General features: G+C 55.2%; 5 protein-coding genes across 5 annotated transcripts; 3 read left to right on the top strand and 2 right to left on the bottom strand.

The window, feature by feature from the left end:
* The first annotated feature begins 290 nt into the window (after positions 1–290).
* On the top strand, positions 291–3,969 carry L226DRAFT_538270 (uncharacterized protein). Its single transcript, XM_067681458.1, has 13 exons — positions 291–473; positions 539–596; positions 660–707; positions 766–846; positions 895–970; positions 1,397–1,412; positions 1,477–1,483; positions 1,541–1,550; positions 1,602–1,752; positions 1,804–1,837; positions 1,896–3,090; positions 3,146–3,176; positions 3,240–3,969. Exons 1-13 carry the CDS (start codon positions 357–359, stop codon positions 3,771–3,773), a joined length of 2,358 nt encoding a protein of 785 aa, XP_067531706.1. The 5' UTR covers positions 291–356; the 3' UTR covers positions 3,774–3,969.
* Positions 3,970–4,037: 68 nt separating this feature from the next.
* L226DRAFT_469097 (uncharacterized protein) lies at positions 4,038–13,903 on the bottom strand (the record flags this gene model as incomplete). Its single annotated transcript, XM_067676188.1, has 16 exons — positions 4,038–4,147; positions 4,212–4,364; positions 4,419–5,022; positions 5,102–7,849; positions 7,906–7,984; positions 8,043–8,155; positions 8,222–8,903; positions 8,954–10,902; positions 10,957–11,377; positions 11,441–11,796; positions 11,854–12,261; positions 12,318–12,360; positions 12,414–12,583; positions 12,627–12,739; positions 13,235–13,337; positions 13,397–13,903. 16 exons carry the CDS (start codon positions 13,901–13,903, stop codon positions 4,038–4,040), a joined length of 8,559 nt encoding a protein of 2,852 aa, XP_067531705.1.
* A 156-nt stretch (positions 13,904–14,059) lies between these two features.
* Positions 14,060–15,388, top strand: L226DRAFT_208982 (23S ribosomal RNA methyltransferase). Its single transcript, XM_067672894.1, has 3 exons — positions 14,060–14,935; positions 14,996–15,187; positions 15,248–15,388. Exons 1-2 carry the CDS (start codon positions 14,151–14,153, stop codon positions 15,150–15,152), a joined length of 942 nt encoding a protein of 313 aa, XP_067531704.1. The 5' UTR covers positions 14,060–14,150; the 3' UTR covers positions 15,153–15,187; positions 15,248–15,388.
* A 162-nt stretch (positions 15,389–15,550) lies between these two features.
* L226DRAFT_538266 (histone-fold-containing protein) lies at positions 15,551–16,620 on the bottom strand. The gene is made up of 6 exons (XM_067681457.1): positions 16,544–16,620; positions 16,374–16,434; positions 16,203–16,298; positions 16,127–16,141; positions 16,033–16,058; positions 15,551–15,975 (listed from the first exon to the last, which is right to left on the bottom strand). The coding sequence occupies exons 1-6, from the start codon at positions 16,579–16,581 to the stop codon at positions 15,900–15,902; spliced, it is 312 nt and encodes a 103-aa protein (XP_067531703.1). The 5' UTR covers positions 16,582–16,620; the 3' UTR covers positions 15,551–15,899.
* Positions 16,621–16,785: 165 nt separating this feature from the next.
* On the top strand, positions 16,786–17,545 carry L226DRAFT_574142 (uncharacterized protein; the record flags this gene model as incomplete). Its single annotated transcript, XM_067684987.1, has 3 exons — positions 16,786–16,950; positions 17,011–17,113; positions 17,172–17,545. The coding sequence occupies 3 exons, from the start codon at positions 16,786–16,788 to the stop codon at positions 17,543–17,545; spliced, it is 642 nt and encodes a 213-aa protein (XP_067531702.1).
* Positions 17,546–19,450: the final 1,905 nt, after the last annotated feature.

Below are 19,450 nucleotides of genomic sequence, written 5' to 3'. Positions count from 1 at the left end.
TGCTGTTCGCATTCATGATTCTCATGCCGCCGGCTACATACCGGATCCTCGAGATTCTAGTGGTCTTCCTAATATTTCCTTGGAGACACGACTGGGCTATGAAGGTGGGCGAGCATGAAGCGCAGCTTACGAAGTACGAGAGCCTGTGCTTGGCAAGTTGCTGGCAGAGAACGCGTCGGTGGCTGGTCGCGTCGCTTTGAGACTCCGACAGAAACCGCGTTGATCACGTGATAAGCCAGGATCCTAGGACAATAACTACATATATTGTGCGCCCTTGAAGTTGAATCGATCCGCATCTTTGCTTCTCAACCTCCACCACGCCCCTCTATCCATCCGTCTCCCTTGTCTCTACCTCTATGTACTCTGACTGGGAATCAAGCCTCACCGAGCTTTCGTCTGACGAGGATGAATACCTGCCCTCGAACGCGCCTAAGAAGAAGGCGCCACCGCGAAAGGTGAAGACTGAATACAACGTGAGTAGCTCTCACGCGCTCGTGATGGATGTCGTGATTGAACTCGTGTGCGTATCTATGCGTAGGTTACGAATGCCCTCAGGCCATACCGCACAACAACTTACACCGCGAAGAGCCTGTACGGTAGGTGGCGAGTGGGCGTGGCCATTCCTGAGCGGCAGGTGCTAAGTGGGTGGCCTCTTGCAGATCAGATAATCGACAATACTATCCATCTTGATCCCGAGTACCAGAGAGGTGCGCGTTGTCGCGCATACACCACGTTGTCTGTGTGAAGTTAACGTCCTCGGTCAAGACATCGTTTGGAGCGAAGCCAAGCAGTCGGGACTCATAGATTCTCTTTTGAGGAATTACTACATACCCCCTGTACTCTTTGGTGAGTCACGAAGCCATCGTGAATGCGCATTTCTGAACTCGTGGAAAGCGGTGACCACCCATGACGACGGCAGTCACTCCCGTGTATGCATCGACGGCAAGCAGAGGCTAACTTCGATACAACTGTGAGTGTCCTTTCGGATAATGAATAGAACCATCAGACCGCATTATGATCTTCCTCCGCCATTCGGCCTGCATTCAAGAGCTACCGTGTGGTTGAGGTAGACACTTGCACCATTTCGCAACTCCGCCGACGTGCCTCGGTGGTATTCGCATACGATGCACGGTGGCGTGCAACGTTTTAGCAGCTTTTGCGACCTGATACGATTCAGCCAAGTGGAGGTCATCTATGCGCTTCTTCCATTATCTGCGATGTTGAAGTGGATTCGCAAACGCCTGTATGGATTGGCACCGACCGAAGGCACAAAGGCCAGAGTATGTCCTATGTCTTGGTATGGCATCTGCCCACGATTGTGCGCCCACTGCAACAGACACCACGCATCGTCAGTACAGTCCTCATGATTCATGATCTCACAACGTATGCTTCACAGTTTCATGGATGGATTGGTGAGTGCACTGCGACAAGCCTGATTCATGGCTGATGCGGATTCAATTACGTACCACACCGAAGATCCCGCGTGAGTTTCTTTGAGTCCATATCGTTGGTTTCCGGCATATGTCTGACCTTTTCTCAGACAAGGACAAGTATGTTACGACTGTTGGCCCCATCCGAGTGTTTAGCTCACACTGCTAAAGCGTTTCTGGCAAGAAGTACTGGTACAAGCCTGCTGCAGGCGAGAAGCGATTCATACTACCCAAGCCTCTTATGCAAGCTTTCGCCAACAAGCAGATCACCTGTATCGAATACGATGGATTGCTAGATGACGAAGAAAGAGAAATATTTCAGGTTAGCAGTCAAGTTTGTCTTGTTGGAAGCCTCTGCTGAGAGACTTTGCAGCGTGTCCAACTTGGTGTGGCCCTCACAGTAGCCGGTAAATTCGGATCTTTCCGCTCTTTCAGTATGAGCCGTTTACCCGTTCATAATCCCAGAACGCATGCAGGCAATACCGGGATACTGGCCGACGCTGGTCCGGGAAGTGCAAGCAATCATCTTGGGCGAACGCGGGTTTGGCGAGGACCTTGACTGGGGAACCGACCGCGGTAGAGACTTCCAATGTCTAGCCACAATCATCTACCTGATCGACAGCCACCCCTCTACCAACACGACTTTCCCTGGCGCTGTGAAATTAGAGAAGTGGTTACAGACAAACAAGCCCGTACCGGAGAGTATGCGCGCGGCGGTGCTTGAGACGTTCCATATTTTCGTCGCGCTAGTCAAGGACAAGAAGTACAAGATCGCATTCCAGAAACCATTGCGAGTGGCGCCGGTCGAGTTCTCAGTGATCGGCCTGCTCATCTACATCAACAAGGACAAGTTCTCCCTCATGCAACTGTCGCAGGCGATCTGGGAGCTGCGCGCAGACGTGCGCAAGGAGCATGACGACGTTCGCGCGAACAGCAAAGTCACCAAGACCTTGTTCAAGTTTCTATACAAGGGCCTCAAGCAGTTGAACCTTCGGAGCGATGGGAAAGGCGACACGCCTGCAGCGGTCGTCATCAGGGAGAAGCTGGCCAGAGCCACGGTGGACGGTGATACGGTGGACGATGATATGGCGGAGACTTCTGCACCGAAGGTGAAGAAGGAGAAGAGGCGGCGAGCGCAGGAGCCGGAGTCTACCGACAACTCCGATTACGAGCAGGCGCGACCCAAGAGGAGAGCATCGATGCCCTCGGCAGCGTCGTCCAGTCGCGCTTCGTCGTCGAAAACACCCGCGAAGACTCCTGTATCCAGGAAGATTTCAGCTCCCGCAGTTCCTGCGAAACGCTCTGCTTCCAAAGCCGCACATAAGACGTCAGCGAACAACAGCAAAACCACGCGCGCCGCAGAGTCTTCACCCGCTGAGACAACTACTTCAATATCTTCGCAAGCTACTGCGATGGCCCCGACGAAGGTTATTTCGAGGACAACGCGGACGGCACTAGCAGCTGCTGGAGATATGCTCTTTCCGCCCGAACCTTCCGCTTCTCAGCAACAACCCATCAGTATTCCTCTCGCCGCTGCTATGAGCCGTGCGAAGAAACACACGAAGGTACCTCCGAAGTCAGGTGGCAAGGAACAGGTCGTGAAGATGGAGGTTGATCCGACTCCGTCAATCCCGCCTGATCCTCAGGATGAGAATGCTATGTCAGTAATGTTAATATGCTGAGTCCCGTCTATGTGGCTCAACCCAATATTGCAGGGCTGTGGACGAGACTTCCCAAGAGGCGCAGGTGCGTTCGTTCGATCAACGATGACTTCGTACTGCCATGTCGCTTACTCGCATACGACAACAGCAGGCTACTGCTTCGACTACTGTCCAGTCGCTATCGACACCCGCGAACTCCACAACTTCAACTACCCCGTCTACTCCTGCACCGCGACACGCGTCATCTGGAATGACTTTACCGCGACCAGCATCTCTGTCAGTCAATACGTCGGTGGTCAGAAACTCGTCCACAAAGTCCCCGTCTTTCCCAATTCCCCCGCCCCCTCCCCCGTTATCGGCCGGGCCCTCGCCCAGCTTTACGGGAAATGTTCCGCGGTTTGCTGCTATGACCATACATGACACGCGAAGCCCGCCAACGGCTCCGCGGAGCGACCGGGATCGTCGACGAACGAGTGAGAGTGAGTGGGACATGGACCGAGGGAGAGAGAGAGACCGCGATCGCTATGACCGAGGCAGAGATAGGACTCGGGAGCTTGAGCGGGCCAAGGATCGCGAGTTGAGGGACTGGGAACGGCTGAACCGCGACCGGCGTGACGGCAGGAGCAGGGAGTCTGAGAGGGACCGCTATCGCTATGGACGTGATCGGAGGAAGGATTGGTAATTTTGCGACACGCCGTTGGACTGGGGGTACTAGAGACCATGTTATACTATCGAGCGACGTCGTAGACGGGGCAGGAAGGTGGAATTTCCGACCGGACGGATGTCGACTAGTCGGGATGGGGGTACCGTCCATGTATGCAAGTTGTACAATGTCGAGGTATGATAGGAGAGAAAATTGATGATAGGTGATGTTACAAACTGACCACAGAAGTATGAGTACAGGACGGCCCGACGGGCAGTGGACACAGATACGCTATGAGATTCACTACTCAGTCAGGTCCACTAACTCGTCCAGTACGAAAGCGTTCTCATGGGCGAACTCCTCGATCTTCTCCAGCAATGTGGTCGCGCCAACATCTTCTGCGTGGTCCTTGACTGGAGTCATATTTTGACATGAGCACATCGCATACGGACATATGATCGAATCTATGATGCGTACGTTCCAGATAGGTTGCGGGGGTGATCGTGTTGACCAATAGAGCTTCAGTTCTCCTCTTGACCTCGCTTACTCCCCATCTGTGTGCAAGTTCGAGGAGAACGAGTAAGGTATCGCGCTCCCGAGTGTGCTCGAAACGCCCTGTGTAAATATGCTCTGAAGAGGTTTCTCAGCACCCAGTGAAGTATCACTTCGTCATCCAGTAATTACCTAGGATGAGTCGTGCGCAGCGCAACTCCCGCACATCTTTCAGAGTAATGACGATAGGATCATGTGTGGAGGCCGGGCCGCCCTCGTTGAATCTGCCGCAGAAGAGGTCGTGGAAATATTCGCTCGTCGTGGCGAGCAAGACGCGATGAGCCGGAAGTTCGTCGCCAGAACCTGGTATCCTGAATACGACGTCTGTTAGATTCCTACTCTGACGTAGCCCATCGAAAGAAGCGCGGAGACGAGATAGCTCTTCCTCTGCCGAAGAAGGGGTAAGGGTCGGAGCGCTGGGACGCTTGATCTCCTCCGCACCGGCGGCGAGTAGCAGATTCCGGAAAGGGCCCAAGAATGCTCGCACCCCTTGTCGGTCGTCTTCATCCGGCACATTGAACATCATATGGGCCGCAGCGCAGAACTGCCACACGTCTTCCAGGGGATCGTCGACGTTCAAGAAGAGGCGTTCGCGCCGGCGATTGCGTAGGTAAGGTCTGGCTTCTGCTTCCCGCTCGTTGAGGAACTCGTATGTCGCCTTGATGTCCGCGAGAAGGTCACGGTTGCCGAGATGATTCGGAGCAATGCGCAGCGTCAAGACGCAGAGATGCTTCACCTGACAAGCGAACGGTAGTGCCAGTGAGTTGGCTGTCCCCAGCCTCATAGATAAGAGAGCTGTGCAGCGGAATACATACCACTTCCTCCACTGTGGGAATACCGACAACCTCGTCCACCATATAGAGCCGTTTGTCCGGCTCATTCGCGAAGAGCGCACGTTGTGTCCACGCTACGCTAGAGTATTCCTCGCGTAGAACCTTGCTCGGGGAAACGAGATGCCGGAACGGAGAGGCGTCCGCCATATCCTCGAATGCTGCAGGTCCACCGCTTCGTCTAGAAGCGTGTCTCGGGATAAAGGAATAGGAATCCAGCGTCCGCCACCATGCGCTATCGGAGCCAACTGTCAACGGCAACTGCGAGCTATACCACCTGAAGAGTAGGTCACAGCGCTCTCGATCTTCTGTGCTCTCGCGGACGGCCATGGCGTAGTCTTCGTGTACCGCTTGAACACACGCAAGGAAGTTTTCGCGAGTCAATTCTCGACGGAGGCCGAACGGAACCAGCCGGTCCTCAACTGAGCAAAAACGCGGGTGGATGAAGTTCTGGGGACGGTACGCGAAGGCCGCGCGAAATTCAGCGATTGTCTTGTAGAGTGTGGACGGTTCGACCATATCTCGATCTTCGTTGGGGACTTTGAGACCTGAGAACGAACCGTTGACCCGGCTGAGCGAGAGAAGGTCGTCCAGAAAAGTTTCATAGGTGGCGAAACGACTCATAGGAAGTTGAGTGGGGAGGTCCAGCTGTGCTGCAAATTCCGCGGGGGACATGGGCGTTACGGTATTATGCAAACGAGCGATCTCTGTAGAATATTGGACGAAGAAGAGACGAGGATTCTTTCCTAGAAAGAGGACAACTCCGGGGTTCACCAGTGTGATGGCACTAGGGAGGAGTCGCACAAGAGGGTCGGTCAGGGCGCGGAAGACAGGCTCGCGGGACCCTGTCGTGCTACGAGCCTTGCAGTGTGCTGACCATATGGGAAGATGACGAGCAATGTCGACAAAGGAATGGTCAAATGATTGTTTCCGCATGGACGAGACTGGCCCGGGGAGCTCTCGAATGGAGTCCTTGATCCAGTCTGCGAGCTCGCGCCATTCATCCATGCTCAGTTTCGAGAACTTCTGCTGAAGATCGCCTTCTTCGTTCAGCCGAGCAAAGAAGTTCATCACTCTCTTGAAAGTGAAATCGACAGTTCGAAGACGTTTACGGATGGGGGAAGGCAGACGGCCACTGCTGGTACTGGGCATGATGTCGAGGACGATCACGGCGCCGAACTTTTGAAGGGTAGTCGCGATTTTGCGATGGGAAGACAGGGAAGGAGAACCAAGGGCCGGAAGAGTGAGTGCGTTGTCTAAGGAGACGAACGTGTCAGATTCCGACGTGGGAATAAGTGGAAAGTCCTTCAGACAGTCCGGGTCTTCGTCTGGGAGGGCCCTATCCCAAAACTGCCAGAATCCTCTGATCCAATTCGTCTGGCCCGGAGATGCCTCCAGACGAGGAGCTTGTGAGATCACATGGCGCATGAGATCAGACACAGCGGAACCTTTGAATGGTGCTAGGTTGTAATCTCCAGGAGCCAGAAGTAGCTCCTGGTCGAACTTGGGATGCAAAAAACGTTGTGGGGGAAAGAGCGGCCAGGGTGATACACTCCAACGCCCGGCAAAGACAAGTGAAGTGCTATCGGAACGTTGCACGTCCACAAGTTCCCTTCCACAAGCAAGGGGCAGGAGAGGACACCCAACGAGCCGGTCATGGCAAGAGGACAGGTCACCGTCCACCAGGTACTGGACGCAATCTTCAATCTCCGACGGAGTCACCTCACCGCTACGGTACACCTCCAGGAATGCGTCACGACTCTGGATAAGGACGTGCGATACGAAGGAGGGATTGACGCGGCGCGCACGACTCTTGGAGAGCCTGAAGAGCTCAGCACGAACCGGTCCGGGCAACTCCACCAGCTCTGTGGGCGCTAGTCGCAGAAGGATCTTTTTGATGGTCTTTGGTTCCCCACCTCGGAAGACCGCGGAAGAGGGGCGGATGCGACTATTAGTCACACTGCGGAGCACTTGACGCGAGGACGCAATGAGACCAAACTCCGAGTCGCCGTAGAAGGCGTCAATGAATGCTCGGGACATGGGATCGGGACTCTTTGTGGTGCTGGTGCCCGGCCAGGGGAAGTCGTCGTCCGTCCATCTCTCCAGGGTGAACAGGTACAGCTCAGGCAACTTCACGGTGAGTAGCCAGTGATTGAACCGAGAGTCGTCGTTGAGTGTCCCGTCGCCATCCCATCGTATATTCCGTCTGTCATCCGCGAGAATGAACGAAGCGTGCACGTGCACGGGTAAAGAGCTCCTAAGGGGTAGAGGAAGCGAAGCAAAAAATTGCGCCTGAGAAGCATGATAGCCACGAGTTCTTGGAACAAGTTCCCCTGCGAGCGCGACGCTAACGTTCTTAACTCGATTGCTCGTGATAACGGGCTCCCATCGCTGGTAGCAGTCTGGAGGAATGGTAGTGCGCACAACAAGCCAGGCCGACCTCTGACAATGCTCCCATTCATCGACATCTGTGAGCTTGACCTCTTGGGTGTCGAATGGCTCTCCCTCGACGGACCGTTGGGATTGGCGATGGGCGGAAGTGGACCAGAGAGGAGCTGCTCTTCCACTCTCGAGCGCAGATACCTCAGAGACGCGGATGAACAAGAGGGAACGTGAGGCACTTGATCTGTACCTCGTGAACATGGCACGTATATCGTCGCTCGTAAGTGACCTCTGTGATAGAGCGCTCTGCTTGGCTTGCTTGGGAGTCCGCAGAGGCAATCGTATGATGGTCTGTAAGCAAACTATAGGTTAGACTGGTCGATACCTACAGCATAAGAATGACATACCCCTTGGTAGCTGTCAGCGCTGTCCTCTAGGCGGAAGCCGAACAAACCATCGAATAACTGCAAGTGTCCAGGATAGACGCTGCAACATCGGGTCAGTGTCATAATGCGAAGTACTTGCCGACCGGACCCAAGCTTACCGGCGAATGTTGTGCAGCGGCAGGAGGTACGAATTTTTATTGAGGTCAGGAGGAAGGAACCGTCCAGACGGATCAAGCAGCAGGAAATGCGATTTTGAGAGTATCATGGCGACCTGATGGGGGTGTCGAATGGGTGTGAGCACATCTCAGCGTGCGCGACACAACTGCGCTAGGCTCACCTCCGCGAAGTGATAGAACGACAGCGATCCAAGGCCAAAGCGCCCAATGCTCGCATCCTGATACTCCTTTCCCCCACGTCCAATGCGACGTATCCCTCGGAAGTCGTCCATGCTGAACTCAGCGTTGTTGTGTATCACTAGGGCAGGACCACGGCAGAAGGGAGCCATACTCTCGCAGAGGACTGTGTCCGAGGACGCTCGGCGCTTCGGGTCATCGTCGAGCATGATGGAGAATCTCGTCGCACCCGCGTCGTCTGCATTGGCCAAGAACTCGCCGAACGCTTGTTCTATATCGTAGGCCCTCAGTACGTTAACAATCCTTGTGGCTAGGTCTTCCCGCATGTCTTCAGAGTCGGCGTCGACTTCCTCGAGGTTCAGGGATCCTAGAGAGGGTATCTTGAGAGCGCCACGGAGGGACTCGAAGATATGGCGGTGGACTTGTACTCGGGACTGCGGCAGAACGAAGTTCTGCATGCGCGACCCAAGGTCGTTGTAGAAGAGTTCGTCGACCGTGTGCAGTACCTTGTCGACACCCGGAACGAGGACACGAGCGCGTTGCTGCTCTGTCAAGGATACAAGATCCAGAGCTCTCAGAAGCTCCATGCTCTCGTGTACGAAGTCCTCCGGCTTGCCCTCCTGATGCAACGCCTCGAGCTGCATAATGATGGCGTCGTTGGTAGGCCTACCCTGATTCATCAATGCACGACTAGTAAAGACGCATAGCGCACGTACCTGGTGGCACAACCCATCCGAAGCAAGAAGTCCTTGACGCCAGGACGAGCAGCGAAGTCAAGGGAGATCTGCCCGAAACCTCGCAGTCGGGAAGGGGTTTCGAAAACGGCGAAGGGCGCTTGTCGCAATCCCCCATCGGAAGTGGACACCCATTCCTGCGAGAGGAGTAGGTCGAATAGCTGATCGACTTGCGGTGAAGACAGACTGCTAGTGCTGTACCGATGTCCGAACTCGGTGATGAGATTGACCAGATACTGAGGGAGCTCGTTGCCACGGGACTCTGAGAGTAATTGACGCAGCTGCTTGATGAGAATGTCCACGGGGATGGGTTCGTGCCATCCAAGCATCTGGAGTAAGGGCGGAGAACGAAGGGGAGGCATGTCGAGCAAGTCCCAAACGCGGTCGCAAAGCATGCGCTGTGATGTGTCACGCGTCTCTCGCGCCGTCCGCAACCCAGCTTTGGTCGGGATCCAAGCGATCTCATCAATTCCTCTCACACCGGAGCAAGGGTAAAACGTGCAATCCAACGTCCGAAGGAGCCGAGACGCAGCGTCCATGGACGAAGCGCCGTGTTGGCGGAAGCTTATGATCCTTTGACCGACGTAGTCTGCGTCTAGCTCCTTGCGGAGGAGACCGAGCTGAGCGAGGGCATCTGCGATCCGCAAGTTGTCGCCTCTGTCGTCGAAGATGGCGTCGAAGTCTCCCGGAGACACGATCGAAGAGATAGGGGAGTGAGGATCAATCACATCCTGAGGAGCGGCGTATCGCTCGCCACCGACACGGATGATGGGGCTTTTGCGTAACTTATCCAAGACGGCGGAAGTCCGAGACTGTGGGTGATTGACCATGTGTTCGAGGACACGAAGGCGAATTGCCGGAGACTGCATGATGATATGATCGACGTGGAGCTGCAGGAGGTGCTGCTCGGACAGCGGACGGACAACGGCCGTGTAATCGATCTTCTCGAGTATCGGTCTCGCGGTGGAGGTGACGTGGACGAAGGTAGTGTTGTCGACGGTTGGTAGGGGCAACGGACTCAAACTTGTCAAGCAACAGAGTTTGGACGTTGCAGGAAGGCTGGAGGAACAAGATTGGATGCAGTTCGCCGAGGAGTTGGTGAGGACAGGATGGATGGGTAGGGCGCGCAAAGTCGCTTCCTGTGAATTAGTCAACCGCACATAGATGTTCAAAGTGAGTGACAGCTGCTCCTGGATTATCTTCGTCGCTTCACCATCATCACGGATTGTGTGGAGGGGAACGGACCCAAGGGCGTCAAGGAGATCCGACGGCTTAGAAATAGTCCAGAGGATCGTCGGGCGACATTGCTGGAGGAATGCAGTAGGGATAGAGGAGTGCAAGAACTTCATGCCAATGCGAGATAGGATGGCGCGGGAATCATCTGAGTCTGGAGACAAAGAGAAAACATGCTCGTTCGGGGTGCAGAATCCGGACGCTGTGGTAGGGAGAAGTGGAAGATCCCCAATGCCCTTGATGAGGTCTGTGCGGAAGGGGCAATCTGCGATCCACGACCAGAAGGCGCCGAGCCATTCGCAGGATCGAGCCCATGACCAACTGTCTACGGACGGACTAGGATAGGGAAATTTCGAGCTGGCCTCCCGGATGTACCGACCAGCCTTGGCGCAGCTTAATGTCATAACATTGAGGCGGCGGCTACCGTCGCTCACTAGGAGCAACCTAGCCGTCGTCGGCAAATCATGGAGAGCTACCGCCTGCGGCTCAATCTGACCGAAGAGTTCCGCGTCTTCTTTGCTGAACAGCATGTATGGTGGATTTCCGAACCTCCGTCGTACGCTCAAAGCCACGGTACCACCACGGACAAGGGGGATGACAGGCACATCCACCAGGTCTTCCAGGTTGCGGTCACGAAGAAGGAACTCCACAACTGTGTTGCGCTCCGCGGGCAACAACTCATGCAGATGCGGAGCAACCTGACAAGCGGGATAACGTCAGAGCATGATAGCGGCCAGCGAGTGGGAACGTACGATGAGTCTCGGGCGGACTGTCTTCGGGGTAAGCCGTTGGGAACAGACTTCCAGCAACGCGACGCAGAGCGCTGGCGGCGGGAGAATGATGTTGACTCCAGCCCTTGCCAGTATGCGTAGGTGCTCCAATTCGTCGCTCTCAGAGGCGATGAGGGCACCATCTAGAGCAGTGTACGTCGTGGGTGTAATATTGTTGAACACGGGCCATATCTTCGCATCGCGAGTATGTGCGAGGCGAACGACGTCTTGGAGCAGGGTTGTCCAGTACTTCGCGTCGCCGCTCGTCTTGCGATCTTGCTGAGGCGGGAGCATCTGGTACAGATCCAGAGACAGGTCGCCAGACGCAACTAATTCCATGCACGCGAGCCATGCGCGGGGGATGATCGAGCTGAATAGTAGTTTGTTCCACGCTACGGCGAGCCTGTGGCACAAGAAGTGCGTTAGACGGATGCTTAGTAACATACATGATCTGTGAGAAGCTTACGCATCCGCAGTGCCTGACATGATGGTCTCTGAGGGGTTCCGGAGGTTCTGCCGCGCATCCGTAAGAGAGAACACGCCATGGATATGGCACGGGAAGCCGGTGTCGAGAGGAAGTGGGAGATAGGTGAAGAGACGCCCGCCCACTTGCTGAGAAGAAGCGCCTTGAAACGCAAGCGCGACCTCGGGTCGAAGCTTCTCTCGGGCAAGCTCTTCCTGGACGTGGACCAAGTTGTCATTCAGAGCGTCGGAGAGGAGGCGCACGCACTCATCCAGAGGTAAGGACGCGCGAAGGATAGACCAATCTCCCGCCGACGGCGAAGACGAAGGGCGCACCGTCGCATCATACTCCACAGTGATCTCTCTGCGGACCAGAGAAAACGTCGCGCTAGGGTCGGAATGCGAACCCTGAAAGACCTCAGACGGCAGCGAGCGGGCTTTGGCGGAGGCAAGGGTGCGGGCCCGGCCCGAGGTGTCAATCTCCTTGACTTCGACGGAGATGAGGTGGGAGAGGAAGAGCAACACGAGGTGGAGCTCTTGTTGAATGAAGTCGACGAGCAAGTCGTGAATCCTGTCTGCGCTTGGCTTGTCTGAACTGATGCTGCTTTGAGACGACGCGGTGCGCAGCGCGAGTCGAACTATCGTCCCGGAGTAGTACGTCCCGATCTCCTCGCTGGTCGCTCGACAGAACGGCTCCAGCTGGTCAGCGTATTGTGACGCCATGTTCTCAAGCGTATCTCGCCATCCGCCGTGTTTGAACGCCCATCGATGAGGGTCGAAGATAGCCAAATGACCGCCGGAAAGATATTCAGGATTGTCAGTCAACTAAGACGGACGGTGAATATAGGGAAAGGGCGCCACATTGAGACAGTGCGACGTACATGATAGTATGCCCGAGAACCGAGCCCATGTTTGCCGATTTTCCTACATGACGTAGCTGTGAGGACGAACCCTATAGGTGATCGAGCTAAACGTACTCCGTGTCAGCGACTTTCGATGACTGGCTGACATTGCGTATTCCCTCCCAGTCTTCGTCAGAAAACACTCCATCGTTGCAGGCCAGCAGCGCAGGACCTTGCACATGAGCCAGAGAGGCGTCGAGGAGAGAGTCGGAGCAGTATATTTGACGGTCGAGGATGAAGACCTGCTTCATGTCAGCACGGTCGTGAGAATCAAGCAGGAGCACTCACTTGCTTGGTTGCTTTTGCATCTTCCGAATTCTGTATGATTTCACGGAATAGACCGACACTAAAAGGGTAGCGTCGCAAAATCGAGGCGAGGTTTGCCGTCAAGTCGACGCGCTCTCCAAAATCAGACATCACGGATGAGGACAACTGGGGGGCATACCACGAACGAGGGGGATCTTCCACGACTACATATACGCCCACGAAGCCCCGCTCATGTGGTACCCAGATACGCTCGATTAGACACCCCTATGGCCCAGATACGCACGTGTTGGTCCAGCGCATGCCAGAAATTACCGCAGCACGACGTCGAGAGACGCGTTCAAGCATCGCATGACGACTTCACTCACCGAAGCTACACTACACACTGTGTTCTCTCACGTGCAGAATTACTGGCGTATCGACCTCGAGAACGATGATTGGTAGTTGTACGCTCCATCGCTACGCCCGAGAGTTAACACAAAAGGTGTTGTCCACGTCTATGCATTGTATCACAGCAGAGAGTGCAACATGGACGACTACGTGCCCAAATCCCTCCAATCAGGCGCTCATACCGATTCTGCAGGGCAAATCTTGTGAGAAGGAGTACCTCATGGTTTGCATAGTTTACTTACGCGCAAGAAGGTTGTTGAGCTTGTTGACACGCGAAACGACGCTGAGGTCGATCGTCTTGTCACCGAAGTCTACAACGACACCGCCGAGGACGGCAGAGTTCACCTAGGACCAAGGTGTTGTCGGTAAGAATTGTAGAGGACGTAGTAGGATAAAGCACATACCTTGTTGGTGATCTTCAACGACTTTGCCTTCTGGGCAGCCTGGGACTGCTTGAGGAGCGTTTCCAGACGCGTCTGAATGTCGCGAGGAAGGGGAGCGGCGCTCGTGATGGTGACATTGAGCTCGCCCTTGTAGTTCGCAACGAGCTCGTTGAAGCCCTCAATGACGCCCTCGGTCTCCACCAGGCGGCCGTTCTCCGAGAGGACGACGAAAAGGTTTTTCGTGATGTCCGAGACATCCTTGCCAGCAGCAGCGTAGATGGCGGGAAGGCCGGCCGAGCGGTCCTTGGTGGACAGGGTGGGGTTGTGGATGAACGTGCCAAGCTCCGGGGTCGCCTTGACGGCCGACTGGATCGCGTTGAGCTCGGTCTGAACCTTGGTCAACACCTGGGGCGACTTGTTGAGCGCAGCGGAGAACACCGCGCTAGAGTACTTTTGCGCGATGGTGCTCGCCGCGCGGCGTCCGAGACCAGCGGAGAGAGCTGCGGAGCGGGCAGAAGCAGCGAACATGGCGGAGAATAGGGAGATGGTGTGGAAGGAGTGGTGTCGTCGTGGAAGAGGTGCTGCTCGTCGTCCGATGCCTGCTCGTCACCGTGTCGGTCAATTCCGTAACGGACCATCGGCAATAACCGGCCGCTTCAGCTGTGGGCGCTAGTATGTCCGACCTCAACCTGCACTGACTCTGAGTTTCAGATCTCAGCGCGCGAGGCACGGCGACGGGTGTGCGGCAGCGTGCTCAACGCTCCCTTCGACAACCATGGTCATCCGTCCGACACTTCCACTGCTGTCCCACAAGCATTCACCCTCATCTCGCGCATGGCTCGCGCGACAGTTTCGCGATCCCTACGTCAAGGCGCGGCTCTCATCACCCATTAATTATCGGTCCCGCTCTGCTTTCAAGCTCGTCGAGCTAGAGAACAAATGGCGTATTATCGACTACAAGGATGTCAACACAGTCATTGACCTCGGCGCAGCACCAGGCGGGTGGAGTCAGGTCGCCGCAGGGAAGCTCGGCTGGGGAACCTGGGACGTGCGGCCGGGCAAGGGCGCGCAGTCCCTGAAGCCCTCTATTGCGCCGTCTGGATACGGCTTGAAGAAGGAGACGAAGCAGGCTATTAGGATGGATAAACATGAGAAGGAGGCGGACTGGAGTGGCGCGGCAGGGAAGGCAGCGCAGGACGAGGACGAGGACTTGGCCGACCCTTTTGCGGACGATCTCATGGCGTTGCCGCCAGCGGTTGGGCGGGGGCAAGTCATCGCTGTAGACCTCCTACGCATGGAGCCTATTCCAGGGGTCAAGACGTTCCAGATGGATTTCCTCTCGCCATCCGCGGAGAAGTACATCGATGCGCTGTTGAGAGCCAAACATGATTCGGACGGCAAGGCGGAGGTAATCCTGTCCGACATGGCTGCGAACTTCACGGGCAACGTGATTGCGGACACAGAGTCCAGCATTGCGATATGCGAGAGTGTGTTTGCGTTCGCGCGGCGCCACTTGCGTACGGCGGAGAGTATGAAGAGACCGCGCGGTGGCGCGCTCGTGTACGTCTTTCCTAGTTTGCGTTCGGGCACATATGTATGCTGATGGTCCTACTTCCACAGGTTGAAGCATTTTGCGCACCCCGAGATGGATGTCTTTCGACGCAAGGTCCTCGAGCCCAACTTCAACGTCGTAGGCTTCGATAAGCCCCCGTCTAGCCGACCCGAGTCTCGAGAGGGTTATTGGATATGCCTCGGATTCAAGGGCCGTTCGTCATAACTGCTTGACACCTCGTATACATTATGCGCTTTGAAGTGTGTTACTTCCATTCCTCATACATCCACTGTTACTTATTCACGGCCAAAACCCACCAGATTCACCTTTGGTTGAAGACGTGACCTTAGCTGCGGTGTTCGCCTTCGGATACGAATCGCAAGCACCTTACGAGGGGCCGTCTAGCTGCGTCCTCGCCTTGCATAGCAGGACCGCACGCGCCCCCATCCCCACTTTGCAAGAGGATATCGCTACCTTCGGCCCATCTTCAGGCGATGGCAATCTGGATCTATCGCTTCTGGGGGTCTTATCGCGACCTGCCTTCACGGTGATGTTTGCATAGATACGAAGTTGGACACCTTTGTATATGCTGCGTAGCAATGACAGCACGTACGCCTCAATCCGTGTACATGTTGTCTAGGCAGCACTGTAGCAACAGCTAGAGCTGCCACTACTATACTCCAAGCTGGTACTAGCTTCACATGATACATGCGGGCAGCATGATCGTGTCTCATGTAAATGGGGCACCCGGGTTCGTAACCTTGACCTTTCCCGAATCAAGATGCCGACCAGTTGCACACGCATGCACATATTATACATATCACATTGCATATTCTCGAGGTACAGATCCAGGGTCGTAATCCATGATAACAAGACAAGACCGAAAGCGCAATGGCAATGGACAACCAGCCGACGCTTGTAGCGCGGGTGCAAAAACGAACTTCTTTTGCAAGCCCGGCAGGCGCAGAACGCTTAGGCGCCGAAACCGTAGAGGGTACGGCCGGAACGCTTGAGAGCGTAGACGACGTCGAGAGCAGTGACGGTCTTCCTGTAGACAGCATGTGAATATGATGTCACTGCGAGGGTGAACTGCAACGGGACATACCTCTTCGCGTGCTCAGTGTAGGTAACCTGCGTGAGAAAGGCGTGATAAGAACCCTCCCGGGACCGATAACGGAGTCAGTGAGTGTAGTACGCACAGAGTCACGGATGACCTGAGTACGCGCAGCACGGAGGTCAGCGGGGAGCAACAATGAGTGCGACGGACAGACGTACGTTCTCGAGGAAGATCTTGAGGACACCGCGGGTCTCCTCGTAGATGAGGCCGGAGATACGCTTCACACCGCCACGACGAGCGAGACGACGGATGGCCTGTTGACGACAGTGGCGGAACGAACATTACTCTCCGAGGTGAAGGAAGATGGAACTGTGCAAACGACGACGTACCGGCTTGGTGATACCTTGAATGTTGTCACGAAGGATCTTGCGGTGACGCTTCGCGCCGCCCCTACACGTTACGACAATCGACCAGCCAGTCAGTACACATGGGGTGCGAGATGGGTGCCACTGCGACTTGGAGAGGTGCGGTGCGAGAATGACGCGAATAAGGCACGTACTTTCCGAGACCCTTTCCACCCTTTCCACGTCCGGACATGATTGAGATAGATTGAGTAGGAGTTTGTGGCAGGTGCTGAGGGTCGACGCCTCGAAGATGGTGGTTGTGGGTCAAGAACGCGGCGGAGGCGCGGCAGTGCTCTAGAGTTCGCTCTAGACGCCCATAAGAGCACTGCAAAAGTGACGTCCATGCGCGTTTGTCGCTGCGGTTTGCTTTGGACGCGAACTTTTGACTCTGTCCGTTATGTCTGCGTTGTTCCCTGGATACAAACAGGTTGAGGCCTTTGGGTCGGATGAAGACTATGAAACTCATGATGACCAGGTCGAGGAAGAGGTGGAATACGTGACGCTTGACCTTGGAACGGTTGAACCAACGTTGGTTCCAAGCTCCTCATCGTACCGGCTCATAGTAAGCTGCTTGTCGTGACCTTCAGGAACTGTTGATTGACGGTCTTAACTGCCTTTATAGGGTCTTGACACGCCTACACCATATCTCCAGCTCTCGGGCACCATGCTGAAGGGGCAGCATGTGTCCTTGCTGGGCACAGAGCTCCTTTTTACCGAAGCAACAGGTGAACAACTAGTCTTCGCATAATGTGGAGCTCTGTATACTAAGTCTTCACACTTCAGAAGAGCACACCGAACGGGGTAAGAAGCCTTTGGTGCACGTCGCGAACACCGAACGACGGATACGATTCAAGGAGGTCGAGTTGAAGCCAAAGCAGGCGGCGGATGCTCAGGCAGCGTCGGCTCCAACGGCGAAGTCCAGCAGCACGGCGAAGAAGGTGGAGAAACAGATGGACCATGTGATGAGCGGCAGCGCAGGTCCGTCGCGGAGAGGGCGTGGTGGGAGGAAACGCGGCGCGTCGAAGGCCCAGGTGCGAGGCAAGGGGCGTGTTCAGGTTCAGGTCGAGGAATCGCCGCCGGAGCCGAGCGATCCTCAACCTGAACATGAGGCTGAGGCTAGCTCTGTGTCGGTGCATATAGATACGGCCGAGGGATAGCACCTTAGAGGTGCTGAGCGTGTTACAAGTTTGGCGTCTGCTTGTCATTCAGACCCACGTCGTAGGTCTCGTCTAACTGTTCCCGCTATGGCAGAATACTGACGTGTTCATAGTGTCGGTGCAGAAACAAACGTGGACGTCGCCGCTGCTGGAGTTCCTAGGCGCAAGACGCTGTTCTTCTGGCGTGACTTCCGGACGAGTCTTCCCCGCCCTAACACCAGTGCCTATCGATATGTCAAGGCGTCCTGTGATCATAACGTTTCATGGACTTCTCTAAGCCGCCTTACTTCCGGATGTATATGCAGAGGACGAGATTAGAGGGACCCCGTGCTGTGGTCGTCCTTCGAGGAAGTATGGTTCAATCATCTCCGCCTCTTCCTTTGCACCCGTGGAGCAGGAAGCCGCTAAGGTTGTTCTCATCCTTGTCGTCCATGTTCGGTGCGAGGCCTGGAAGCCACCTTGGGTGTCCTTGCGTCAACCGTGTGCAGACACCGGTCCGGTTGGCGGGCCAGTGGCGTTGTTCGATCTCATCGTGTGTTCGTCGTGGTCCTCGCAGTTGCAGATACATAAGTATAGCCGCGACTCCCGCTATTCACCCCCCTGGTGCATTGGCATCCTCCGTTTCACCCCCGAAGAACAAACTCCCCGTCGACTGTATCTACTATCGCGCACGATGTCACCTCGGTTACACCCGTCGCCAACGACGCTTGTTCCATCCTTCCTTGCGGCCGCCCATTATTCTGCCTGTACCGACATAGGCCCGGATGCGGCCTCCCACCGGGGGATCATTACTAAGGGTAAGTAGGCCTGCACCCACGACTCCTCCGCCGACTGAGGTGCATTGTCTTCGACGGGCCCAGCCCGGAAGCGCCCAGGGCCGGGGATAGCACCGCACAGTGGAACCGTGCTATTCGAGAGCAGCATGCAAGTGTCACCGCACGATACTACAAGCCTCCATCACTGACTATGTGGGTCGCACAGATGTCGCGGTGGTAGCGATATGATACAAACTGCTGTTGTGTGCACATGATTAATATTATAAAATGATGATTGCGCACGGTGTTCAAGCGTCACGCTGTAGACGTGAAGAATGGTATGTAAATGCGATTGCTTTCCGTCACTGTATGTCCTTCCGAAGATATCTTACCGGCCTAGGAATGTAACCAGCGATAACTCGAGCTCAACTCCGCAACGGCTATAGATAATTCAGTTGAGGTCCGATTAGTAGATTGGCTTGTACAATTCGGACTCCATTTCAATTCTAACCCCAACCACTTGCCCTCCGAGTCTCTCTTGAACTTCGTCGAATTCTCAGCCTCCATGATCAGCCTCATACCCTCATTAGTCGTGTATACGCTCATCGACATACAGACTACATGGCAATTTGTGAATTAGGCTTCAACGAGATCTGCACGATCGCTGTAAGGCATACCTCCATGCGTCAGCTGGACGTCAAAGACTTTCGACTCGTTTCTTTGGGGATGAGGTATGTATGCGTGTCTGTTTGCACAAATGTTGGTCTCTGGCTGGATGAGCACTACTCCCAGGTGTTTGTGTTATCCGTGGCGGATGTATTATGCGGCTGCTAACAAGAAATGGTATGTATGAGGAGTAGCTGACGCAGAGTTGGAGCGGTGGGTGCGGATGACACAGAACTGGTGCGGGAGTCCTTGGGAAACCCGATCGCGACAAATATATCGCGCGCATCCCCAAGCCTTGTCCTGCTGGGTCAGAATGGATTGGTGAGGGTGGATATTCGGCTGACGCGAGTGGGTTGAGTATCATGCGAAAGGCTCGCACTGTCAGCCCCATATCACTCCAGCCGCCATCCTACCAACCACTTCCCCGCCGCCGTCTTATCCTCTTCAGTTATCCACCATCTCCCTCCGACCGTCATGTCTTCGA

This window comes from Lentinus tigrinus (assembly GCF_003813185.1).
Source record: "Lentinus tigrinus ALCF2SS1-7 unplaced genomic scaffold L226scaffold_31, whole genome shotgun sequence".
NCBI classification, from domain to species: Eukaryota; Fungi; Basidiomycota; class Agaricomycetes; order Polyporales; family Polyporaceae; genus Lentinus; species Lentinus tigrinus.
Note: the sequence above shows the minus strand (reverse complement) of the source record. Positions and strands in the feature narration are given on the sequence as shown.

Bases quoted from the DNA above. Each gene is read 5' to 3' on its own strand.
- L226DRAFT_538270 (XM_067681458.1), top strand. From the start codon at position 357: ATGTACTCTGACTGGGAATCAAGCCTCACCGAGCTTTCGTCTGACGAG. The intron at 474-538 runs GTGAGTAGCTCT...ATCTATGCGTAG, and splicing joins AGGTGAAGACTGAATACAAC to GTTACGAATGCCCTCAGGCC. The intron at 3,177-3,239 runs GTGCGTTCGTTC...ATACGACAACAG, and splicing joins AGACTTCCCAAGAGGCGCAG to CAGGCTACTGCTTCGACTAC.
- L226DRAFT_208982 (XM_067672894.1), top strand. From the start codon at position 14,151: ATGGTCATCCGTCCGACACTTCCACTGCTGTCCCACAAGCATTCACCC. The intron at 14,936-14,995 runs GTACGTCTTTCC...CTACTTCCACAG, and splicing joins CCGCGCGGTGGCGCGCTCGT to GTTGAAGCATTTTGCGCACC.
- L226DRAFT_538266 (XM_067681457.1), bottom strand. From the start codon at position 16,581: ATGTCCGGACGTGGAAAGGGTGGAAAGGGTCTCGGAAA. The intron at 16,299-16,373 runs GTACGTCGTCGT...TGTCGTCAACAG, and splicing joins TTCAAGGTATCACCAAGCCG to GCCATCCGTCGTCTCGCTCG. The intron at 15,976-16,032 runs GTATGTCCCGTT...TGCTGTCTACAG, and splicing joins TACACTGAGCACGCGAAGAG to GAAGACCGTCACTGCTCTCG.